The sequence below is a fragment of the Silurus meridionalis genome, chromosome 15 (genome assembly GCF_014805685.1).
Source record: "Silurus meridionalis isolate SWU-2019-XX chromosome 15, ASM1480568v1, whole genome shotgun sequence".
Taxonomy (NCBI): domain Eukaryota; kingdom Metazoa; phylum Chordata; class Actinopteri; order Siluriformes; family Siluridae; genus Silurus; species Silurus meridionalis.
This window is the reverse complement of record NC_060898.1, coordinates 7367689-7395038: the sequence shown is the minus strand read 5'-3', so window position 1 is coordinate 7395038 and position 27350 is coordinate 7367689. Positions and strand designations below refer to the sequence as shown.

The window sequence follows — 27350 nt, the reverse complement described above, 5'->3', positions numbered from 1 at the left end:
TTTATAGCCTGACAACTGACTAATGTGGGTGAAGGACGTGGATTAAGACATTTGCAGTTAGTCTTAATTATATTCAATGTTTTGAAACTCTATTGCAATGGCAAGCAAAGGAAACGGATTCAGCAATGGGTGATGTGAAATTAAATAACGTCTCTATATGCCATTCTCTAACTCTGAATACACACACGTTTATATGTTCACACAGTAAAAAAGAAAAAAATGACGAAAACCATTTCAATAAACATCATTTGTAGGTTGCTGATTAAACCTCAACATGATTCAGTGAATATCCTTAAATCTGACTTTATGCTGATCCTTAAATAATGAAGCACTAAAGAAATAAAGTTTATGTCCTTCACTATCATGTAATTATAATAGTAAACTAATTAATAGAGGAATTATGTTTTTAAATAAATAGGAACTGAACATAAAGGAGCCGAGTCCAACTTGAAAGCAGGACGAGGTCCAATCTCAAGCCAGATGCCAAAGATATGACAATGATAGTTACAGGAAGTCCATGTCTGCAGCGAATGGGCCGAGGTCACAAGTTTAAACCCGGCGGAGCATTTTAACTCCGGAAACGATTCTGAAAATCCTACACCGTGATCCGAAAACCTGATAGCGTGTAACCCTTTTCACATTATTCACAATTATTCAATGCAAACTGCATCCATAACTACAAAGAGCAGATGTTACACCACGCGTGGGCATTAACTCACAGCAAGACAAAACATGCCACAATACAACCAGACATATGCTCTGCATTAAGAGAACGCCTGTCACGCAGCCACAACTCAAACCGTAAGTACACACTTCATATGACCACACTGCAACACTGACCAGTCCCTGGTTTTCGTACGTGGATCGGGTCACAATGAACAACCTTCAAAACAACCACAAACTTGTCAAATCCAAAAAAACTGGTCACCCCAAGTCAAACTGGCTCACTGTAAAGCAAGCTTTGGGCTAGGGGACATTTTCACAGTGTGACATCATCGTCTAAAAATGTCATCCATTTCGCAGTACACATTTGGTGTGTAACACAATCAGCAACTGTTTACTGCTTCGAATATTTGAATGCGTATTCGGAATTAAAACACAAGTGGGCGTGGCCTAAACCGGAAGTTGAAACTAACCCAAGAGCAGAAATGCAGGCATTTCCGGCATGTTATACCTGACCACTGTTTAACCCTGTGTGTCCCAAGAGCTTCGTATAGGAACGTCACGTATCCTCCTTCCTGTCTGACTTCGTCCTTTCAAAGTATCCTGAAAAAACGCTTTTTAATTTAAAAAAAAAAAGAGCTGCTTTACGAACATTTCTAAAGTCATCTTTAAAGAAGTGCACCTCCTATTCATGTCTGTACTTATTTCAGTTCATAACACATTATTTGAACAGAGAAAAATTCCCACTGGAAATAAAATCCAACAGTATGTAAGGAAAAGCAGTGTTCTGGGAAAACAAACAAACAAGCCATTGCCCCCTGCTGCCTGGTGAAAAATTGATAGCCGTTATAATTCAGCTGTAGTCAGAACGGTCATGTTCGTCTAAGTGCTTGATAGCTACAGCATAAGTAATCACAGCCTTTGCTCAATACTTTGTTAAAGCACCTTTAGCACCAGTTACAGCCTCAGGTCTATTTAAGTATGACGCAACAAGCTTGGCACATCTGTTTTTGGCCAGTTTCTCCATTTTTTGCGGAACCCCTCAAGTTTAATCGGGTTGGATGGGGGCCATCGGCGTACAGCCATTTTCAGATCTCTCCAGAGATGTTCGATCGTGTTCGAGTCTGTGCTCTGGCTGGGCCACTCAAGGAGTCCTCCTGAAGCCACTCCTTTGTTATGTTGACTGTGTGCTTAGTCATGTTGTCCTGTTTGGTAGGTGATTTATACTTTTTACATGTACTTTACAGAACAGGGAAATGTTTTCTTCACATATCCCAGTTGAATTAGGAAGCTGGGGACAGAATGCAAGGTCAGCCATGATACAGCGCTGCTGGAACACAGAGGGTTAGGGGTCTTGCTCAAGGGCCTCAAGAGTGGCAGCTTGGCGATACCGGGAGTTAAACCCCACCGTCTGATCAGTAAGCTTCAGTAAGATAGTTCATAATGCTAAAACATTAGTCAGAGAATTAGTAAGAATGAAACATATGCACGCTTAAAATTTCCTCTGGCAGTTAAGTAGAAAAGCTGAAAACACAGACGTTAATTTATATAGTCTTATTGTCTCATCATAATGATTGAGTAATTTGGGTGTACAAAAGTTTTATCTTCAGGCATGTACATTTTTTTCCTAAAAGGTGAGTCAGCATGTAGTCCTCCGCCACACCTGATGCAGAAAGGCAAGGGCTTGAATACAAGCTCATAAATGGAATAAAGATTGACAAAGCAGAAAGAGAAAAAAAGAGAGAGAGAGAGAGAGAGAGAGAGAGAGAGAGAGAGAGAGAGAGAGAGACACTATTTGTTGTTAAGCCCAGTGAAAGCTTCATTATTTTGCCATTCATGGCTTGGCCCATCTTTTCGACACAGGAGTATAGACAGACAGATGTGTACTTTATTGACTGCTTTATTGTACTTGTCTAACAGGAAGATTCAGGTCACAAACAGCACACCAATACACAAGTTTGTGCCTTCTGAGACTGTAAAATGTCTGCTGAGCCTAGAAAATAAGCACACACACACACAAACAAACACACACACACACACACACATTGAGAACCCTTCGAGGACAGAACAGGGTGTTTTCTCCAGATGCCAGACTGAGAGGTGTGTATTTCGTAACCTCTAGGGAGGGCGAGCGCAGACACGAAGAGCCGATCGAGTAGAAGTGGAAGACGATGGAGAGCAGACCTGAGCAATCAAGAGCCTGAACCCTATCGACTGTTTACTATCGGCAAAAACAAAGCGCGTGTTCAATTTTAGTCAAGACAAAGCGTGAATTTAGACATGTGTCTTTTTGGAGATTCCAAATTGGGGCTGAATTCACAGCAAGAGTGGAGAGCGTTCCAATTTTTGTATGATGCCCTAATTTCGAGACGACCTTGACACTTTTGGGAAATGGCATCCTGATAGGTTAATTGCTCTGCGAGTTCCAGCACAGCTCAGTGAATGCGTATGGAAAAAAAGAAAGAAAACGAGAGAGAGAGAGACGGCAAAAGAACTCGGCACTGCAAAGAAGAACGGAAGCTCAGGGACAAGCTTGAGACATGAACCAGCAGGCAAAAAGACACGTTCAGAAAGACCTCGGTTTTCGTTTGGACTCGTTAAAATTGCATCTGCGCTGTTGAAGCAGAATACGGACGCTGAAGAAGAGCTTGGGGATTTAAATCATCAATTTTTACACGTCGCTTGAACAGGAAATAGGCCACGTTTGATCCTGAAGAAAAAAGAATTGGACCCGTTTTTAGTGTTCAATTTCCTAATAATTTTTGTGATGTTTTTATTATATTTTTAGGTACGGTACATTTAATATCATATCTACTTTCAGAAAAAGAGACAAAAATGCTTAAAAACTTGCATTTTAGATGTTTCAGTTTACACCTCATAATAAGCATTAGAAGTATTAACCAACATATAAAGATTATTTTATAAGGTTACAATTGAATAAATGATTAATGAATTCTCAGAATTCTTCCATTTCAGGTGTGTGTCTGTTTTGGACTGATCCCACTGTAAATCCTACATTTTAAACTTTGTAATTCATCAAACTTGAGAGGAAAAATGACCCAAAGAGAAAGCTGCAATGTATCAAAGTGAAAAGTAAAAAATTGTCTACAATGCATTTTTTCCCCCCACTGACAGATAACCAGAAAAATAATCAATAACCAGAGAAAGAAAAACATCTACTCATTGACATTCCGAAAGAACAAAACTGATGTATGTTAAGGAGGCAGTGCTTCAATTATGTGGTATGTCTCGAAATCCCACCGCTTGCTGCATCACACAGATCGACCGAACAGTGATCTGGTTCACAAAACGAGATAATATACAGGGTCAGAGAAAACCCTCATATCCCATGACTCTTTATGCTTGCACAGCGCTCACAACAGTTCATCGTGCTGAGAGCAAAAAAGCCAGGCCTCACAACCGACACTTTCGTCGAGTTAAAACACAGAGTTTAATACTTAGTTATTCTGTATTAACTCATGTAAATCCTAATGTTATTAAATTACATAAGCTACAATGTGTTTGCCTGGTAAGAGGTTTCCACACAACCAAGACATCCAATCACAGGCATTGAGAGCACATGTATGTGGAAGGGATGGGGTGGGGGGTTTCCTGAAGGAACTGTAGGGAGGTGACAGCTCATGGGCTGGGTTACTGATCGCAAATCTGGGGGTTCAATCCCCAGTATTGCCGAGCTGCCCATCTTGGGCCCTTAAGAAAGGCCCTTAAATGCCTTTGCTCCAGGGGCGATGAATCATGGCTGACCCTGCGCTTGCTGGGAAATGCGAAGACAGAATTTCGCTGTGATGTAAGGTACATGTGACAAGTTTAAAAAACAAAAACAAACACCTTATACCCTAAAACATGATACAGCGTCCTATGACACAGCAACTATATAAAAAGATGCGGTTGACTGTTTCACATGTCTTGTAAGAGGCACATGATGGCCTTCACCCATCTGAGATGGTAGCTGTCTTATGGTACAAAGAGCTGGTTTGTCAGTGAGAACTGGCTAAATTATGGAGATAATCTGTAAAAAAAAAACCTCATAAATCAAAACCCAATGATTTGGTCACCCATGACTATAATAAGTAGAGTTGTTAGGGTGTTTGTTGCCTATGGAAATATTCAACACCCAGTGTGTCTGTAGGAAAAACCCTCTCCACTGAGACAGAACTAGTTGGCCTAGAGAGTGTTAATATTCCATATATAGCACTGTTTACACGGGACCATGTTGTTCAGGTGACACACAGACACAATATAAGTCATGTGTTCTGAGGTTCTCTGCTTTTTTACGCTGCATGCTTCAAATGAAACACAGTCTTTCAGTGAGCACTTTATTCAGGTCAGGGTTGCGGTCCAGTTGGCAAGACTACCTGCTTCATTGTCAAGCTGCCTCGGCCAAACGACGCATTTCAAAACCAATTTGATTTTTATTAAAACACACATTATATCTACTACTATTTTGTTACCTCATGGTCTTACTTGGATTCAAGGTAATGTATACAAAAAACAAGATATCCAACATGGGTAAATGAATCTCACCAATCACAAGATTACATTAACTTTTTTAGTCCAAATAAAGCGACTAGTAATATTCATGAACCAGTAAAATCGTAACTTCAGTGATGTGAATTTTATTGTGTGGTAAAATATTGAACTCAGAGGTCTAGTTAAAGTAAAAAATACAAAATTTGGGACACTCTATACAGACAAAAGTATTGGGATACCTGACTTTCCCAGACAGATGTGGTTCTTCCCCAAACTGTTACCACAAAGTTGGAAGCACACAACTGTGTAGGATATCGTAGGATGCCCAAACCTGCTCCAGCATGACGGTGCACCTGTGCACAAAGCCAGCTCCATGAAGATATTGTTTACATGGACTGCAGTGGAAGACATTGAGTGGTCTTTTCTAGAGCTCTGACCTCAACCCTATGGAACACCTCTGGGACAAAGTAAATGCTGAGTGCACCCCAGGCCTCCTCACCCTACATCAGTATTTGACTTGTCTTACGCCCTTGTACTCCAAAATCTAGTGGAACATCTTCCAAGAAGAGTGGAAGTTGTTATAACAGCAAATGGGGACTAAAGATAGAATGAGATGTTTAGGTGACCTTCGGGTAAATACATCAGTCGTTCAGATACAATTCAATACAGTCATCAGGTATTGATTCGTTTTTAATTACAAAAGCTCTGTTAGACATCCCACTTAAAAGGTTTACACAAATGTGCACGTTCAAACACGTTTTGTTTGTTTGTTTCTATAGTAACGACGTCTGTATGCTATGGCCAACTCAACAGAAACTAACAGATTATATACCATCAGTGATTGCGGACATTGTGAGGCTTTGTAAGAAAACATTCACTTAAAACATGTGTGTAAGTGAGTCTTTAGTGTCAGCATTTTATAACAGGAAAAGGGAACACTCTGACTTTCTGAGATGGAAATTCTTCAGGATTTCTTCGCCTGCATTCTATCGTTTCATTGCCTTAAAGAGGCCTCCGGAGCGAAAGACTGTACATTGTGGGTGACATTCATTTCCAACAGGTATGAACTTGTTTTATGTTTGTTATACATCATTATAAACACGAGGACATGAAATGCACACACTTTTTCACATTAGTAAACTGATTTGGGGTTAAAAAGAGAAAAAAGACACCATGTTACACCTTAAAAAAAACAAAAAAACATTTTGGTATGCCAAAAACTGACCCTGCTCTAGGAAACAAATATCTCCTCTTTAGCTCTGAGTAAGTGTCAGACTCGCACACTTGGATCTAGTATTATTTCATCACCTTAGCAGGTACGGGAAAGAGGAGGAGCTGCTATAACAGGAAATATGTCTGGATCAGTATCCAAATTCAAACCCTACTTATACACGTATATGAAGCCAAAAAAAGATCCTCAAAGACCATATTAACTATTATCCTGCCGTTCAAACATGATACAATCCATCGTTTAATATGATGCGCAATACATGCTAATTTCTTTCTAAATACAGAATTCGAACAAATCATCGCACTGCTGCAATATGTGAAGGAGGTCGAACTCCTCCGTTTTGCGGAATAAAACGCGTGTGCGCCACCTGTTTTGGTTTTGTTTCAGGATGTAGGTGGATGCATCATCCCTTACTCACATGGCAGAAACAATATGAAGAGGTGTGATGAACACACTCGACTAGCATTGTTCTCAGTTTCGTGTAGCACATTTGGACGTGCGATATAATGAACGGACGGTTGATATGTGGTCATGAAGGACGTCTGACGAATGTGAAAACGTGAAGAAAGGAGTGTGTAAGTGTAAAAATGTTTGGCCCTGTGCAATACGGAAATGCGATCCCACAGTGCGACTGATGAGATGGTGCTGAAAACGAACGCTCTGATTATTACTGTGTTCATGACTGTATGGACATACAGTATGCAATGTGTTCAGGTAAAGTGAAAAGCAGGACTGTAGGTATCCATTATTTTAGTAATCGAGTATTCTACCGGATATTCCAAAGATTAATCGGACAATACAACATATAGAAGAGAAAATAAGACGTGTTGTGGGCCTGAAGTTTGGAGCTGTTTGTGTATGAACGTGGAGCTCTGGAGCTCTCCTGGAGTCTCCTCCAGAGCTGATCGTTAGACAGATCTCTCTCCAGGGATCAGGGGCTCATTGTTGATACCATGCGATTCTATTGATTGTAACCTATTTCACTTTCAATGTGCCCGATTTCTGGCACTGAGGCTGCCTGATTGGCTTAAAAAAAAAAATAAAATAAAAATAAAAAAATCGGAATTGTGTGAAAAAATCGGAATTTCGAAAGAAAAAACTTGGAATTGCCAATAGTAAAGTTGGGGATGCGATAAGTCAGAGTTGCAAGATTCTCCCAATTCCTCCATTTCTTCATTCTACAGCGTCTTTAGTGTTTACCTGTCCAGAGCGCTCAATCGTTTATCAGGTGGTGCAACAGTAAAAATGCTCCGTGGGGAAACACAGTGCCGTGTGTGTAGTTGAATGGACTAAACGAAGCACAATAATTTGCCTCGATTATTTTTTTGTATTCGAATTACTTGAGGAATCGTTTCAGCCCTACCACCCCTGCATCACAGAGGGTTAAGGGGCTTTCTCAAGGGCCCAAGAGTTGCAGTTTGGCAATACTGGGGCTTTAACCCTCGACTTTTCGATCAGTAACTTAGAGCTTTATCCCTGAGCTAGCACGTCCCTGGATGCTAAAAGGACAGAGTAAAAGGAAGTGTGTAATGTGACTAATATAACCGTGACTAAACATGACAGTGCAGAATGGTGCGGAAGACAATGCACTTGTGTCTAATGGAAGGATGTACTCTATACGCAGAAAACACCTCTGTGCAGATTGTGTCAGTTAAGAATAAAACTGAGTACAACTTTCTACATTCAGAATCATGTCGACTGGCCAAGTGTGTTGACACACACACACAAAAATGGTTCCAGGTTTAGTAGGTTCAGGTTTAATCCAATGTCAGAAAGCAGACTGAAAGTGTGATTTATGTGAAATGGAACTGAATGCAAAAACAGAGGAGAACAAGAGCATAGGATGAGAGTGTGTAGAATCGAACTGTGGAAGATCTGAATGTGTAGCATAGGAGTGTGTAGAATCAAGTGTGTAAAATGAGTTCATAATTAGTGTGTTGAATATGACTGTAGCATCTCTTTATAACAGGAGTGTATGACAGAAGTATATAGAATGTAAGTGTGTGGTTGTGAGTGTCTAGAATAGAAATGTGTGGGTTGTGAGTGCGTAGAACTTAATTAAATAGGATGCGAGTGTTTAGAATGAAAGTGCGTGAGATGTGAGTGTGTAGAATAGAAGTGCGAGTTAGGAGTGTGTAGAAGTGTGAGTTAAGAGTGTGTGGAATATAATAAAAGGGATGAGTGTAGAATAGGTGTGAGTTAAGAGTGTGTAGAATATAATGAAATAGGATGAGTGTGTAGAAGTGTAAGACATGAGTGTGTAGAATAGAAGTGTGAGTTAGGAGTGTAGAATATAATGAAATGGATTGTGTGTAGAAGTGTGAGTTAAGAGTGTGTAGAATATAATAAAAGGGATGAGTGTGTAGAATAGGTGTGAGTTAAGAGTGTGTAGAATATAATGAAATAGGATGTGTGTAGAAGTGTGAGTTAAGAGTGTAGAATATAATGAAATAGGATGAGTGTGTAAAATAGAAGTGTGAGAATAGAATTGTGTAAGATGTGAGTGAGTAGAATATAATGAAATAGGATGAGTGTGTAGAAGTGTGAGACGTGAGTGTGTAGAAGTGTGAGTTAAGAGTGTGTAGAATATAATGAAATAGGATGTGTGTGTAGAAGTGTGAGAGACGTGAGTGTGTAGAATAAGTGTGAGAATAGAATTGTGTAATATGTGAGTGAGTAGAATATAAAGAAATAGGATGTAGTGTACAATAGAAGTGTGTGGAATGTGAGTGTGTAGAATCGAAGCGTGTAGAATATAATGGTTGGTGTGTGTGTGTGTGTGTGTGTGTGTGTGTGTGTGTGTGTGTGTGTGCGCGCTTTGGCCCCGCCCTCCATTAAAATCTACGCCGTGCCTTTCCCCCGTTGCAGCGCGCTTTTATTATTCCACTCACACTGAACACATTTTCAGCTTCATAATTCTAAACTTCAATGAATCCATTTATTATATTTCAGGAAACCCGTGTGTAACTCACCTCACCGCGCTTTTTCACACACTGCACACCGTTATTAGCTGCACCGAAGAGCGAGGGTTTGTGAAGTTGGTATCCAGCACTCGATGTCCCGGCCCCGGACTCCTCCTCACCCCGAGTGCCGAGGTAGCGCTGTACACGGCCCGCTCGGAACCTGCTTCAAAATTACATGTCCAAACCAGTCCTAAAGTGCTCCGTTTATCGCCTTCCGTTCTCTTCACTTCCCCCAGGATCTGGTTTCGTGCTCTCCGGGACGCCGGGTGCCTGTATCCCGCGTTTTACTCGCTGTATCCGGGCGCTGTCGTGCCGCCTCTCCTAGTCCGCCATGTTGCGCCTGGCCGATAGGAATGGGAAAGCAGTGGATTTTCCCAGTGGCAAACCCCGCCTCCTTGCCAGTGCAGACCACGCCCACTTGCGCCCATTCTTTTTTTTTGGGGCTCGTCCCTGTGCTTTCATCAAACCACGCCCCCGTATCGCTCACAGGTGTGTCGCGCACCCTAGTGAGCATACCGCGCATTGCATTAAATAGACTGAGCCGTATCAAAGTGCAAAGCTCTTCAAGCAGGGCCATAAATATTTGGACACTACACATTCTTATATTAGCTGTCTAAGTCGATGGATGGAGTTCTTTATTAATCCCCAAGGACAAACTGCTTTAAGTTACAATCACTAATGACCTGTTTTTAGCTTCAAGGCTACATCTCTCTGTTAGTTTTACTAGATCTTAGTGCTGCATTCGACACTATAGATCATGATCTCCTAGATCGCTTACACTGGCTACCTGTTAAGTTTCAAATCAACTACAAACTACTGCTACTTACTTACAAAACACTAAATAGTTTGGCTCCCATGTATCTATCTGTCACGCCCGAGATCTCAAAACTTTTTACTTCTAGTAGTTCCTATAATAGCAAAGTCCACTAAAGATGGTAGAACATTCTCACATTTAGCTCCTAAACTTTGGTATAATCTTCCTGACAGTGTTCGTGGTTTAGACACACTCTCCCAGTTTAAGTGCAGATTAAAAGCGTATCTTTTTAGCAAAGCCTACACATAACACACATCATAACCTTGTGCTCCATTACATATAATCAAATGCACATTATCAACTTGTGCTGTTAATATGAACAGCAGCTACGCTAATTTCTCTCCACTGCTTCTCTTTCTCTTCCCATCCCAAAGCATCCTGAGGTTGCTCCAGCCCCAGTCACGTCCCACCTCATGAAGTTTGTGGACCTTTAAAGAATTAGATGCCGACCCCGCAAACATCCCGAACTATCTAGAGACGTACCAGCGCCAATTGGATCCCACTTCATGTGGAGTTTGGACACTGGACCTCTTTGAGTGTTTAAAAGCTCTGGCATGGAGAAGCTGGTGTTGGATCTGTGATGATCACAAATGTTGAGCTATTTAATGAGTTGCTCAGTAGCTCCTAGTTTTATAACCACAATGACTTAAAGACTGTAGAAGAACATTACTCATAATCTTACACTCCAGTGCTCATGTTAGTTCTCACTCTCCAGTGTTCTGGATTGTTTAAAGACTATAATCACAGTCTTGATATCACCCAAGTGAGGATGGGTTCCCCTTTTGAGTCTGGTTCCTCTCAAGGTTTCTTCCTCATAACATTTAAGGGAGCTTTTCCTTGCCACACTCACCATGGCTGCTCATCAGGGATAAATACACATCGTTTACCTTGTGTTAAATGCTTAATTGTAAAATGTGTCGAATGTAGTATATTTAAACTGTGCAAAAACAATATTTTACATTTTGTAAGTGCAATTTTAAACTGTGCAATATTGCCTAGTGCAATTTGCTTGAAAGTGTAACTAGTGTATTGTTTGTTTCTTCGCTTTTGTATTTATAGACTGCACTGTATATATTTGTACTGTCTCTGCTTTATATTTGCACATTTTACTGAAAACAAAGGATTAATAATGATAATTATGATTATTATGCATTGGTGTATATCATACCAATCCAAAATGCTGTAGTAATTACAATAATAACAACACAATTCTTAGTGGCAACATTTACATTTATTTGTTAGTTAATAACAAGCAAAACAACTTAATAAGTAGCTCAATTTCAAGTCCAAACAACTTTGTGTCATGCAATTTAGTCTCTACGATAACAGGAAATCGGGTGGGTTAGCAAATGATCCGAACTAGAGGAGACTTGCTACTGAGCAAGCATAAAGACCGAACAATAAAGATAGATCAGTGCCAGAACCATTCACTGAGATCCCCATAAGGATAGCGGAGGTGTGATGAGAAGAGCGCAGCCGATTGGTTAATACCCACGTGGTGATGTCGAGGTGGTTCTGTATGTCCAGCATACTTCAAATTGCTCTTCTCAATTTGCTAACAGCATCCAGATTATGCCACATGACTTGTTTTTGATTTAAAATCCCTTTAAAAAGAGCACTTTACAATTCAGACACCATAACATTGATTAGAATGATTTTATACTGTAAATATCAGCGTATAATTCTCACACATTTATATTATTATTAGATGAGAAGCAGAAACACCAGCATTTACACAACCACGTCGTCGATGACGCATGCTCACGCAGTAAGGTTGGAAATGACCGCTCGTGTGAACTCGTCGCTCGAAGCGTAGCCCCCCAGATCTGCTGTGCGAACCTGTGCCAAAGAAATACACCGTTATTTTTAGGGAAAAACACACAAACCCACACGTTTGGGGAGGAAGCTATTATTCGGGTGGCTTCACAGTCAAATAAAACCTAATTTGATTGTGTATGTAACAAACGTTTATTTGATTCTGAAGCTACCCGATCGACATTTCCAATTCCGACATGCAGCTTTTCTCAAATTTCCTCTTAAAAACACAACAGTAAGTGGAATGAATGTGCTAAAAATCCCACATGTATTTGTCAACGTGTGTGTATTTCTATATATAGTAATCCGACATGGACTTGTGTCTTCCGGCCTTGTTGCCAGGGTTTGCAAGATAGTATCTACTGTAGATTCTCCACAACCCCAACTACGACAAAGCTATGACTAATGCTGAATGAATAAATAAACAATTGTCCAAAACACCCAAAGCAAGACGTTTACTCATCCATGCACGCTTTATCCAAGTAAGGGCCTGAGAACGTGCAAAACTCCACACAGACAGTAATTTGAGCTCAGGATCAATATTCTGGACAACTTCCAGCTCCGGTTGTGTAAAGCATGTGGTATTAAAGGAGGAATTATCACCTTCACCTCAGAAATGATCATATAGCAGCTCCCGCAATCATGTATTTATATATAATATTTTAAATGATAAGAAGATTTATACAAGGACAGATACTTCATTCAATCGAAAGACAATACAGGGGAAAGTGAGGACATCAGAGAAAATCCTCAAGGTCTTTTTTCCCCCTCGATCGTCGACATTTTTTTACAAAACGTTGCATCCACATAGCCAGCAGCTTTGTGGCTAATCTCACACACACACACACACACACACACACACACACACAATCAAAACCACTGAAACTGCACAATTTGCTGCTAAACAACCATTTTGTATTTATTATTTTAGCAATTTATTTGCACACGTCTACTGTACTGGTTGATGTTTCAAGCCATCGTCTCTATTCATTTAATTCAATGTTTGCACAAGTGCACTTCATGTGAGTGTGGTCTATTTATGGCTGAACCGATGATCAAAGCCTGCTCGAGTTAATTCATTCACCATTTAATTGGCCAGTGCGACTTTATCACGGTAGAAATTGTATAATGATTTCCTAGCCATTGAGTTTTGGTTTAAAGCCTCATGCATATTATACTTCCATTTCCCCTGGCTGTAAAAAATAAATAAATAAATAAAAATAAAAATAGCAGCATGTGCATAGCTATTATTTTAAAACAATATCCTACGGTTGTACAGGACCAGACACATTCTGCATTTTGACACGTTCAACAATATTATCTCATTATGTAATATAATAAAAAATCTTGATAAATTGTACAAATGAGCGTTTGGTTTATAAATCACAGCGAAGCCCACGACATACTCCGCACAACACTATTCTCATATCTGGTGCAAGCCATGATGGGTTTCAAAATAAATTGCATGGATATAAGCATAGGAAATGTGCAGGGTGGAGATTTAAAGTGTTACAGCAGTAGCTGCCCAAAGCCCATCTCCCTAAGAGAACGATACACCACCACCCAAAACATGACCATGTAGTTTTTATTTGTCTTTTTTTTGTCTTTATTTTGTCCAGGGTGCAATTTCTTTCTCTCTTCCTTTCTTTAGAAGTATTTATTAGAAAAACACAAGCAATCCAATCAAAAATATGGATTTTCTTGCGATCATATGAAACACTTTTCCCCTTAATTCACATTGAAAAAAAGAAAGAAAAAAAAAAAAGAATGAAATGTTGAGACTTTAGCTTCTTAATCCTTTCCAATACTGTTAAAATGAGTCTAGAACAATAAAACGATTGTTGGTTGAACATTTTGTGGGGTGAGCAGGAAGCTTTGGCTTTTGCTGTAGATCAGAGCAACAGAGCTAAGAAGAAAAAAAATATTGATTTTTTCCAAATTTTGAATGAGCACCAGTTATCTATTAACCTACTTAGGTGCCCTACCAATTGCTCAAACATATGGAAATGAGTTCATGGGGTTTACAGGAAGTCTAAAAACAGTTCCTAATGATCACGCGTATAATACAGAGATTTAAACATGGCAGCATCTTGTACATCGGTTTACATTTAAAGCATTTGGCAGACGCCCATATCCGGAGCGACATACAATTATCTCATTCATACTGAGCAGTTGAGGGTTAAGGGCCTCGTTCAAGGGCCCAGCAGTGGCGGGATAACATTGAGGATCGTGTTGAGACGTGAAATGAAAATTTCTGGTTTATAAAGTGAGCTCACATGGCTGCAGGTCTATCACCAAAGCTTTGATGGTTGTAGGGGAATATTGGGTTGTTATGGCAAAATAAAAAGAATAAAAGAAAAAAGCCAAAAAATTATAACCAGTGGAAGCAAAACAGGCGGTAATATAGGCGAGGTCAACTCGTAGACACAAACAGCAGCAGTGTAAATGACGGAAACACAGGGCAGGAGGAGTGAAAAACAGCCCGCAAGCGGAGTTTTGGGATTGTTAATGGTCCTTAGGATACCGGTCGATGACGAAGATTGGCCACGACAGCACGGACAAAATCACCAGTAGTGCTGTAACCGCCGAGATCTCGTGTCCGCACCTGAGACACACATACACACACACAAACATGAAGAGATTTTGTATCTGAAGTTCGGAAGGGGAAAAAAAATAAAAATTACATGGAGAGCTTTCAGAGCGAGCTCATGTGCAGATCGGATTCAGAGTGAACATGCAAGAAAATGGCAAGGAGCGGTGAGACGTTATAAAGTCATCAGATTAGTAGTTATTAATACGGTTATGTCCAAACGGAATCATTTCTCATGCTTATTCCTATCTGAAGCAGACATCTATTATAGAAATGACGTTCAGTCAAGAAACGACGCTCAGATTTCCGCCCGGCATTGTTTACATTCAGTCGTTAAAGTGAGAAAGCAACTTGTCCTTCAAGTTCCTCCAAATAATTAATGCATGATGCAAGCTATTTAGGACGTAACGGACTAACAAAGAAATCTTCTGAGCAATGTTGTCTTCCTCTTCGTGCTTTGAACAGCTTTTTAAGCTTAAATAGAGGTCCAGTCAGAAGATGATTTTCAGTTTCACAAAGAACTTCCACGCTAATGCCACCGTGCTATTCCTCTCTAAAGTGCACTAATCAGCCATGCGGCTACCATAACTCGGCACCCTAACCATTGTATCTGCATTGCATTTAAATTTATGGCATTTGGCCGACGCCCTTACATTTATCTCATTCATACAACTGAGCGGCTATGGGTTTACGTCGCAGACGTGGCAGCTTGGTGTGGCTAGGATTTGTGGTCACAACCTTTCCCCAAAGTCTAATGTTTAATTACCTCCCATTGTATTGCATTGCTTGATCTTTATGAAGTTTCTACTACTTTTTTGTTGTACTATTGTTAATGTGATCGTGATGCCAACCTCCTGTATGCATGGGGCACAAGCACTTCTGATGGAAACTTTACCAAAAGTAAAAAAAAAAAAAATTAATAAATAAATCCGACACCTAAAAAAATCTCAAAATATTTAAATATAAATAGCATTCCATGTTATAAAAACACAAAATATTCACTAGAATGGAATAAAATAAATAAATAAATAAAGCTTCTTTAAATATACAATCCTCGTACGAAGTTTTAGGCAGGTGTGGAAAAAAATGCTTTCAAGTAAGAACGCTTTTCGAAAACACGTTAATTTATTTCGATCAATTAACAAAAGAGAAATCCAAATTAAATCAATGTTTTACGCCCTGTGAAGCATCAATTCTTCTCGGTACACTTGCATGCAGTTTTTTAAAGGAACTCAGCAGGTAACTTGTTGCAAAAATCGTGAAAAACTAAAATCGCACATCTTGTGTGGATGACATCTGCCTCAAATCCCGCAGTCTCTTCGAGAAATCCCAGACAGACTCAACGATGATGAGATCAGTACTCTGCTGGGGCTAAAACCAACATTTCTAGCACTCCTTGTTGTTCTCTAAGCTGAAGAAACTTCTTAATGACATCAGCTGTATGTTTGGGGTTGTTGTCCTGATGTAGAATACATTTTTAGCCAATCAGACACCTCCCTGATAGTTCTGCATGATGAATAAACATCTGCCTGTATTTCTCAGCAACGAGGACACCATGAATCCTGACCAAATCTCCAATTCCATTTGCAGAAACGCAGTCCCAACCTTTGTACATTTCAGCACATACTTTTATACAAAAGGGAGCACTTTAACTGGAGTAATAACTTATCTAAAGTATCTCTACTTTTACTGAAGTACATGATTTGTGTACTTAGTCCACTACTGGTGCTGGACATCTTCTGACGTTGAAGGGAGTAAGAATGATCCGTCTCTTATCTTCTGCATGAAGTTTCCTCAGCCGAGACCACCTTGTCCCTGGTCCTCAACTATTCCTATTTCTTTGGATTTGTATTTATTTTTTTTTTTTTAAATAGCTTGAACAGCACATCTCGAAACCCCATTCTGCTTTGAGATCTTTGCCATGATACATGACCTGTGACATGAAACAGTCTTTTACATCCTCACCTTAGTAGCATAGTTTGGCTGTTCCTCACAGCTGTTTCTGTTTACGGTAATGACTGTGTTTCATGACATATGAAACTGATGATCATGAGCACCTGCTTGGAATAACTGGTTAATGGTTCGAGTGTACAAAGTGTGAAAACGTAAGAATGCTAAGCCAAAAGGTCACACCAAATATTGATGATTTGGATTTCTCTTGTATTCACTTACGTTCCATTTTGTTTATTGATAAAAATAAATTAAGTCATGTTTAAAAGCACTTACTTTACAGCATTGTTACACAACTGCCTAAAACTTTTGGACAGTACTTTGTACAGTACACACACACACTGCTAGACACCACTAGAAACATTTTACTGCTCATCTGTGCTTATTTTGTTCAACTGACAGCATTATATCATAACAGCTATTCTAAAAGGAAGCTACAAAATGCCAGACGTTAACACTGGAACCATCCGGCTGCATCAATGGCTGCTTTAAAAATCTTGTTCTCCACATGCTAGCTATTTCACCAATAGCCTTTCACAGGAACACGAGGCACAAAGCAAAAATATAACAGGAATGAGATGCTGTGAAATTAGATCTCATTCATACCATGTAAATTCGTACACCAAGCTGAGGACCACCTTTCAATCACGACATGATGTTGCTGATCACTGGGCACAAGGATACGGAACACAACCTGGATGGATTGTCTTTGGTAGAGCATGTGGGGAGTGTGTGTGAGCTTGTGTGTGTGTGAGCGTGTGTGTGTGTAAACCTACTGGTATGTTTTTAGAGAGTTGAAAGAAACCAGAGCACCCAGAGGAAACCCACAGAAACATAGGAAGAACACGTAAAAGGGACAGGACTTTGATCTTAGCAGTGAATCTATTTCTATTTCTATATCTATATCTATATCTATATATATATATATATCTATATATATATATATATATATATATATAAAAAACACCACACTGTGCAACCTGAACTAATCTGTGCAAAATCTGAAATAACGATTGATTTAAAAATTCGGTTTGTTCAAACAGATTAGGAATAAAATGGTGTTATTAAGGAGTTAAAAAACAGAAAATTGCAGGTGAAGCACGTGTGTTAGTTCAACAAGCTGCATACAGGATTATTCAGGTAATAGAGGGATTTCATCATAGCATTCTGTCATTTCTTTTCTGTTACATGCAGACCCACAGACCCAAAACTCTCTCTCACACACACACACACACACACACACACACACACACACACACACACACACACACACACACACACACACACACACACACACACACAATACGCCACAATTCATGCTTATTAGTACTTTTCCAGGCATTGAGTCCACTTCCAAGAGCTGTTTTATTAAATCCAGTTATAAACATCAATTAAATTACATTTCCCAAGCATGACCTAAACCTGAACTAATGGAGTCAGGAATGAATGCTTGAGAGACTAAACAAGTAACAGTATAGATGCAAGTATACATTTTTGAGGCATAAATGTGTTCAGGATAGTTTTAATCCCATTCCCACTGAATGCTAAAGAGATTCTGACCAAGGATTTGTCGGGTTGTTGGATTCCTGTCCTGTCTCCTTTATTACTCCACTTTCCAGAATTTCTATAATGTCAATGTTTATTTATATATTTAATAAACAGGTATATCTTGGAATTGGACGTTAAGACCCTGCTACACACATCTCTCGCTCTCTCTCACACACACACACACACACACACACACACACACACACACACACACACACACACACACACACACACACACACACACACACACACACACACAATACCAAATGCTCCTTACCTTGCCCTGTTTTATAACCTTTTTAACCGCTTCAGACACCATGTTGGAATGATACTCAAGACTGAAACATAGAGAAGAAAACATACATGATTTTCATGCACACTATCTAAATCAAGTTTGTTTACACCTGACCAGAAGATTGCTTTTTGAGCATCCTATTCCACATTTATTTCCCATTTTCTATTACAATAACCTCCACTCAACTGGAAAAATGTTCCACTAGATTGTGGAGATTTGTGTTCACTCAGGCACAATAGTAAAATAAGGTACTGATGCATGGTGAGGAAACCCAGGGTGCAGTAAACATTCCAATTCATCCCACAGGTGCTCAGTAGGGTTGAGGTCAGAGCTCTACAGCAAGCCATTCACAATTCAAACCATGTAAACCATATCTTCATGAAGCTCACATTTTGCACAGGGACATTGTCATGCTGGAACATGTTTGGGTCTTATAGTTTCCATGAAGGGGAAAATTGAATGTTACAACATCCAAAAACATTGTATACAATTGTGTGCCTCCAACGGTGTGGTAACTGTTTGGAGAAGAAACACACATGCCTGCAAAATTCAGGTGCCCCAATATTTTTGTCCAAAATACTGTATTTTCCAAGCTACAGAAAAATCGGTGTCAAATCAACAGAAATGAACAATGAAATGCATCGAAATAAAGCTAGTAAATGTTTATTCGTCTGTACAATGCACACCTTTATGTTTGCATGCTATAGTGCACGTGGTATCGTCCATGTGTGCCGGTGTATCCTCATTCAATGGTACGAGCGCTGATCAAAGACTTGTGTCAGGACACTTCCGACTGATTCTAATCAAATTTGTTTTATATCTACTGGTCATTGTTTTTTGATCTAAAAAAAAAGTTTAAATGTAAATGCACACTATTGATAACAAAAAAAGTTTGATAAAATATCATTCAAATGCATTGTACAATACAGTGTATCAAGTGCAATATTATACAACCAGGGTTTTCAAATCGCTCACAACCAAAATACGCCCCCTCCGAGGCACGTCAAGCCAAACAACTGGATTTTTCCAAACTGCTGCTCAAGCTTAGTCACAGTAAAGCGGAAAACCCTCGATGACAAATAGTCATGTTATTCTTACAGATGACCACAAATGGCCGGGTCGTTTTGATTGACAGAGGGAAAGAGTATGCCATCCCTCCCACTCATGTGGAGTAATCTGAATTCACCTTTTTTCATTTTTGACACAACATTATGACTTCACTGCATTAACTGGAAAAAAGATCTAAAGCCAAATGCATGACACAATATACAACTTGACAAGACCTACAAGTGCTCTAAATAAGACAAAAAACGGCATTAAATTCCCAAGATGTCCGAAAATTGCATTTGTTCCTACAACATTTTTGCCAAGAGTCAGCCTCACTACAAGACTCTCATATAAGCCGGCTTGCTAATCAGTAACAGGTTGAATAGGGTGTAGGCCATAAGTAATAACACCAGTCACCAGTACATGGTGGTGTATAAGGTGTTGCTAATAATGCGTTGGAACTTACTTAAGATGCCTCAGCATGTTAGCGGCACTGAGAAGCATAGCAGTAGGATTTGCAATGTTCCTCCCAACAGCCTGAGCGAAAGGATGCCTTGCCCCCTAATAGAGAGAAACCACGAATTAAACATTTTTACTAACTGAAATTTAATTCATCATCATTTCAACTAGCAACTTTTAGGAATTGCGTTATGCCGTATACGATCTAAAACACTGACCGTCTCAAACACGGCATATTCAGCACTGTAGCTCTCTCCTGGCACCACACCAGCTCCGCCCACCAATCCGGCCGCCAGGTTGTCGATGATGTTGCCATAGAGATTAGGCATCACCAGGACATCAAACTGGTACGGGTTCTGGACCAGCTAACCAACAAAGCAAAGATCACACATTGTAAATGTAAAATTATTTATTTATTTATTTTTACAGGTTTAGTATTTTAATACAATTAAGCTACAGGGTACAAAAATCGATCTCTGCATGAAACTAACCAATGAAAGCAAACTACAAAGTGCAGTTGAAGTTTTTTAAATTATAGTTTAACAAAGGGTTAATTTCAGTACCTGCATGCAGCAGTTGTCAATGATAATGGTCTCGTATTTGATCCTGGGATACAGCTCAGCTACCTCAGCACAGCTCTGCAGGAAGAGCCCATCACCCAACTTCCTGTTCAGGCCAGCAAAAAAAAAATTATTCTCTCATATATACGGACACATACCTGCACACAAACACTTTGGTCGTACTGTTCTTGTGCGAAACCTCGCACCGACATAAGTATTAACACAGGTGATTAACACTATGTCTACACCATAATCTAACCCAAACCTCAACCACAGTAACCAAAAGGAAAGGAAACAGGTTTTTAAATAAAGTGGCCAAAAAAAAAAAAAAAAAGCTGTTCTTGTCATCTGGACCACACAAGGTTAAAAATGACAGATATTCATATGCTTGTGGGCATCTGGTTCCCCTCAGGATATAAGTATATGTTCACAGGCACATACACAAGCATGCAGACTAAACATCCCTGTATCCCAGACTAAGCTTTATCTAGGGAAAAAGTTACAAACGCAAGATTAAAATTTCAACCAAATATGCATTGCTTCATGATTAAGGTCTCTTTATAAAACATGAAATCGAAAAACTAATGTTAACATTATAAGTGAGATTATTAATCATTTCTTTGATAAATCAAATCCACTCTGCTTAATTTATTATACGTGATTAGATAGATAGATAGATAGATAGATAGATAGATAGATAGATAGATAGATAGATAGATAGATAGATAGATGGATAGATAGATAGATAGATAGATGGATGTTAGACCTCTTGCATTTTATATATAATGGCTCACATGATGTTGGCCTTGTGCACAGCTGTAACTTTGCTCCGGCCCTTTTTGGTGGCGTAGTCAAAAGCAAACTTGGCAATGCGGCGCGACTTCTCTCTTGTGATGATCTTTAGACACTCCACCACTCCAGTCACACTCTAAAGCACAAGCAGACAATAAAGAAAGTGAAAAAAAAATTGTAGTAAGAGTAAATAAAATAATTAAGACATTAGTTTCAACCATAAAAACATTCTTTAAAATAGTGGAAATAAATCAAACACAGTGGTCACTGATCTGACCACACCGTGTACTTCACCCGAGCAAATAAGCCCTTTATCATCAGAATAGTTTCAGTTATGACTTGCCACACGTCGACCGATAGTGGATTTTACTGATATCGATAGCTAGTTTGGATCTTACACGCCGATAACCGATAAATCAATCGAGTTTTTAAAATAGATACTGGATAAAAATGAACAAACAGAACACTCCATGTGGAAAAGTTCTGAACTTTATTACAAAAATACAAAAAACAGTAACGATTCATAAAAATGATAATGAATCAGAAAAATTTTAATGTATTGTTTATAATATAAAATATCGAGGAAAATAAAGAAATGCATTCAAACTAAAGCAAAAAGTAACATGCCAAATAAATAAGTACAGTTACATTCTAAATTAATGTTTAAAAAAAAAAAAAAAGCAAAATTCTTTAAAAACAGCACATGGTGTCAGTGTTTCGCCTTTAGAGGTCGCTCTCTTACTGTATATAATGCAACCCGGAAAAACTGTATAAATTCAAACAAACTATGCACAATACGGTGCTCGATAATCGGCTAATTGTATGAAACGACCTCTACACAGCATTCATTGAGTACACTGAAAAGCGCACATCGGGTCAACAAACAGGAGGTGGCAAGCACAAAATGATTAAGAGTGGGTATATGCCTAGTGAATGCCAAATGTCATGTAATAAACTCATGGACTAAAAGTAATGAGCAGAACATTCCAGGCTTCATCTCTCAATAAATATATATCATTTACCTCAATATAAGAAAAATATAGATGAATATTTAACACTCTGTTTGACAGGCTTCTTCAATTAAACTGTGTGTGTGTGTGTGTGTGTGTGTGTGTGTGTGTGTGTGTGTGTGTGTGTGTGTGTGAGAGAGAGAGAGAGAGAGAGAGACAGAAACCTCATGCTCCAGCGAGCTGTATTCGCCCTCAGTCTGCTCCCGAATGATCACCAGGTCTAGGTTGTTATGGCGTGTGTTGTAACCTGGCAGGCTGTTCACGTGAACCACGTTAGCAAACAGGTCCAGCTTTCTCCTGTAATTGTATTTACAAATACACAAACACTCAGCAGCCCCCAAAAATAAATAAATAAATAAAATCAATGCAATGCATCAAACCAACATGTTCACTAATTATCGTTAAAGCTACAATCGCAGTGTTAGATTTGAATATTCGACATTTCCACTTTAGCTCAAAATCAGAGATTTAAAAAAATAAATAAATAAATAAATAAATAAATAAATAAAAAAATCTGCATTATAGTCGATGTAAAATATTTAAATGTCTAACAGAGTAGTACCCTGATAAAGTTTACTTGGATGTCAGTTAAACCCTCTGATAATAAAGCATTTTTAGCATATTCGTCACACTATGGTAAAATGCCAAACTTCTACAAACACCCGTGAAACTTAATATTTCTGTAAAGCGACCTATAGTTCCCTCCATTTATATTGGCACCCTTGCTTAATACGAGTAAGAAGGCTTTTTGTTGTTTATTGCTTAAACTTTTGATCTTTTGTTCAAAGAAATTCACAAAAATACTATGGATATCAAACATTTGCAAACATAACAGTTTTATAAAAAAAAAAAATCACATGTTAAATATTTGTGCACAATTATTAGCACCCCTATGAATTTGTTTGGGTGAAATATATTTGAAGTATATTCCCAGTTATATTTAACAATATTTAGGGTTTTGTATTTTCAATCGAGGACACACATGAGAGTATTTTAGTGAAAACTTCTGAACAAAAGATCAGAAGATTTAACAATAGACAGTTTTTCATGGCCTTTTTTGTTCATATTTAATACATAAAAATAATGCTTTTAAAAGCTGATTTCTATTACAGAGATCATGTTCGAGCAAAATTAAGGTATAACATGAAAGGACTTTTCTCTCACGTAAAAAAAAAAAGGACAACTGGACATGCAGGTCATTTTCTAACATTTCCTCTTACTCCTTGCTATTGATCTGTAGTAACGCTGCAATGTTTAAACAATGTGTATGTTGTGAATGATGTAGGACCTTAGTCTCATCTCATAGGAAGCCAGCTCTCCTTTGTACTCCATTGGTGTGTGGATCTTTCCTACGTCAAGAAAGCAAACATACACATTATGATTTATTCCTTAATAGTGAAAACACTGAACTACTTAACAGTTGAACTAATTATATATATATATATATATATATATATATATATATATACACACACACATACACATACACACACACACACGTACACCATTGACTTTACTAATGCTTGTGTGACTGAATGAGAAAGAATCTCCACAAGCACACTACAAAATCTAGTGGACCATCATTCCAGAAGACTGGAGGTTATAGTAATAGCAAACCTTTGTCCATACAGTGTTTGGATATCACAATCTACATTGACATGACTGACATTTTTTATGATGCAGAACATGTAGTCTTACCTTTAATGGCAACTTTGTTGTTCTTCATGGAGTCCAGAACCAGGTCCAGCTTCTCCTCACTCGCCATATTCTGCACCTCACTCAGGTGGAATTCCTCAAACTCCACAGGTACATCGGCACCCTGTAAAAAGCCAAATGTTTAAGGTTCTAAAACAAATGGTCAAAGAAATCACATCAATCACATCACTCTTAGTCTTCACTGTAGAAATACATATTTCTCACTATGTACGAACAAACGCAATATTAACTTCATTGATTCTTCAAATTTCTTTGTCACAACGTATCCTGCCCCGTCCCTGCCCACCTGGCCAACGCTTTAAAAAGTGGAACTGTAGGTATTAACCTTCGTCTTATGTTAGCTTTCTCTTACTATCTCTTATGTTAACGGGTCGGTTTTGATCTTAAAACAGTCATAAAATACCCTCTAAACTATTATTTATCATCCAATCTTTTTCCTACCTCTTGGTTACCTTGTTAGGTTTCCTTACCCATAAAAATATTGCTTTTAATATTTTTGGTGTGGCCCCCTGGGCCTTTCATTTGATAGAATACCTCTCATTTTCAATAAAAAAAAAAAAAAACTGTAAATAGAACCTCAAGAGAATTATATAAATAAATTAAAGATTGTTATGTTGCCTGACTATTACTGAGGGGTATTAGAAAACATCTCTAAATTAAAAAAAATAAAAAATAAAAATTATTTTAATATTATTAACTATAGTAACATCCATGATGTTCGGGTCAATTTTGACCCATATATTTTTACTCCAAAAAAAAGGCAAAAAAAAAATGTATTTATTTATTTATTTTAAATAGAGCTTCAATAGAAATACTAAATTAAACTAGTAATAATAAAAAATATATAGATTTGCAGTCAAACAAAACAACCAATCAAGCAAATCAAGTACTAGCCCCAAAAAAAGTCTTTGTTTGCAAAAACATACATGTGTATGTGTGTGTTTAGATGCATGTGTGGCAAAAACTTGCAGAGATATTTTTTTCAGTAGAAGCACAATATGTTTGTCTTTCTGTCCTTATTGCTAGGGCAGACCTGACACCTCTTTCTTTTAGAATCAGGTGGCTTCAGTGGGGTTGTGGCTGTTGCTGTGCTGGTTGATGTTGAGGCAGGGCTGGCTGAGAAGGATGCTGGGGCTGATGCTCCTTGAGTTGCTGATGGCATGGATAGAGTGCTAGGTGAACTCTGCAGCTGTCTAACCATGGCTGCGTCTCAGCTTCGCTCAATGGGTGTCTTGACTAAGGAACTTTCTAGCTCCTCAAGAAACATTCTTTGTTTGGTTTTTTTTTTGGTTGAGGTACACCCTAGCTGGATGTGGTGCCACAACACAAATGATTTGTATGCAGACACATCTAGGATGTTATAAAACACAACCACTAAAAACCGACCCTAACACCACAAAGGTTATAATTTTAATCAGAGAAATTTATAATTTAGTTAAAGAGATTTTTTTTGTTTTATTTTATTTAAATAGAGGTTCCTGACAAAGTAAAAACCTTGATGCAATAAATAAATTTATGTGGTACTTCTGTGCATTTAAACCTAAAAACGGGTCGGTGCCGACCCTAACACAAGAGGAGGTTAAACGCTACTGTTGCAGTGGTCCTGCAAAGAAGCTTTATATTTACCTTAAACACTTCTTTTACAGCCATCATGAGTTCAGGTCCGACTCCATCTCCCGGCACCATTGTGACCTTGAAGGTGCTGTCGGCCCGCGCTGGTGGAGTATCTGACGCATTCTGATTCGTTGACAGGCTCAGCGAGCGCACACACACTGGCTTAACGACAGCCCCGCTCAGGCCCTGTGATCAGATCAAACAGGAAATGTAAGCATGGGTGAAAAGGTCAGCTAACCACCTGCTAGGCTCTCAATTAAATCCATTTATGCAATATGGCATAATTATAACATCATTCCATTTCAGCACATTATTATAGACTATAGATCACAGAGGGTCTCTGGATTCCTGCTCAATAAAAGGGCCATTCGAGGGGATTTTTCACCTTACACACTATATATACACATGTACACTCTATGAATAACACTAAGAAATAATATGGGACATCATAATGAAAATAAACATTCTAGAGAAAACCTTGATGCCGTTTTCCACACTGTGCATGTGTGTATGAGTTAACATGCCTCAAACCACTGTATTTGGTGGAGTGGAGCACAATGTCGGTTTCTGAGATGCTTTTCTACTTAACCTGGTTGCAAAGAGTGGTTTGAGTTACCATCTAGTATGTGTACAATAAAAGTGACAATTTCTCATCCTTTGATTGGATGACCAGAGAGCAAACTAGTCAGAGCAGACAGCAGCCAAAATATATTCATGTCTAGTTAATAGCTGGTTTTACATTTGACAATGGCTGACAGAGGAAAAGGAAACGATTTGATAAGATATACTTATAAGACAGACTTTTCAAGAAAAGCTGGACATCGTGTTAAGCTTTTTTAACAACCATTTATTCTTTTGCATTCTCTTTCCTGCAGAATTTACACGAAACCCCACAATTTGCCTTCATTTCAAATCCCCAGGAAAACAGGTGTAAAAAAAGGTACTACAAAAATGCACAGAAAACACTGTACTTTTGTTATTTTATGAATTAATATTGATACTTCTACTAGAAAGGATCTTTGCAGGTGGAGCAGCTGTGGCTACAGTGAAAGGAGACTTGTTTGTGTTCATTAGGTTCCATGCTTTAGTAATGGCATTCATTTATTCATGCTGAATGTGATATCAGTCTCTGCAGTGGCATCATAATGATGGTATTAAGAGGTGGTCTTTCCAGCCTTTCTGTCACAATCTTGCGATCAAGTGTAAAGGTGTTCCGATCTATCTGTCTCCACAAGTGACTGGTGCCTTCTAATAATATACTACACACCTTTCAAGTAATTATATGCCTTATAGGAATATCCATGGACGAACAGGCACCATCTTCCACTGCACTGATAATGGAGTAATTCCTCAGGACAATAACAATACAGAGCAGCAGCTCCATGTTTATTATTATATCTAAAGAAAAAGCTAACATTACATTACACGTTGCCAAGGAACCGTTAGTTTGACGTGAAGGACTGCATTCAATTTCTATGCATCTTTATATCTAAATAAGTTCATTTTCCTCGCCTAAAAGACCCCTTTAGTATTTAGTATTAAAAATACAGCAGACTAATCTCTCACCTTGGCCAATGATACAAGTCTTCCCCTCAAGGCGGCGGCCATGTTGAAGTAGAAACGGGTGGATGCCCTGTGACGATCATACAAATAAATTGCTGTTCCCACCCATTTTCTAAATGACCACGCCCACAAACAGGAGCACTGACCAATAGGTGACATCAGTGTATCATTCAGAAAAGAAACCGCCACCCTGAAACACTCTTCTTCATCGTTTCCACAAGCGCATGTA

The 27350-nt window shown here is 38.7% G+C and overlaps 2 protein-coding genes across 4 annotated transcripts in view; both read right to left on the bottom strand.

The window, feature by feature from the left end:
* ptpra (protein tyrosine phosphatase receptor type A) overlaps positions 1-9710 on the bottom strand; it is a 39057-nt gene extending 29347 nt beyond the window's left edge. For both annotated transcript variants that reach the window (XM_046867658.1, XM_046867659.1), the window contains exon 1: positions 9358-9710. The gene's annotated coding sequence lies outside the window, so the exon portion shown is untranslated. The remainder of the gene's footprint in view (positions 1-9357) is intronic.
* A 1664-nt stretch (positions 9711-11374) lies between these two features.
* Positions 11375-27281, bottom strand: idh3b (isocitrate dehydrogenase (NAD(+)) 3 non-catalytic subunit beta). Of its 2 annotated transcripts, XM_046867843.1 has the most exons (12): positions 27125-27281; positions 25571-25744; positions 23927-24047; positions 23517-23577; positions 22393-22525; positions 21221-21354; positions 20430-20532; positions 20085-20231; positions 19874-19968; positions 18343-18403; positions 14502-14582; positions 11375-12001 (listed from the first exon to the last, which is right to left on the bottom strand). In XM_046867843.1, exons 1-12 carry the CDS (start codon positions 27278-27280, stop codon positions 11924-11926), a joined length of 1344 nt encoding a protein of 447 aa, XP_046723799.1. In that variant the 5' UTR covers position 27281; the 3' UTR covers positions 11375-11923. The 2 variants fall into 2 exon arrangements, with proteins under 2 accessions (XP_046723799.1, XP_046723800.1); XM_046867844.1 differs by lacking the exon at positions 14502-14582 and having other exon boundaries at positions 27125-27280.
* Positions 27282-27350: the final 69 nt, after the last annotated feature.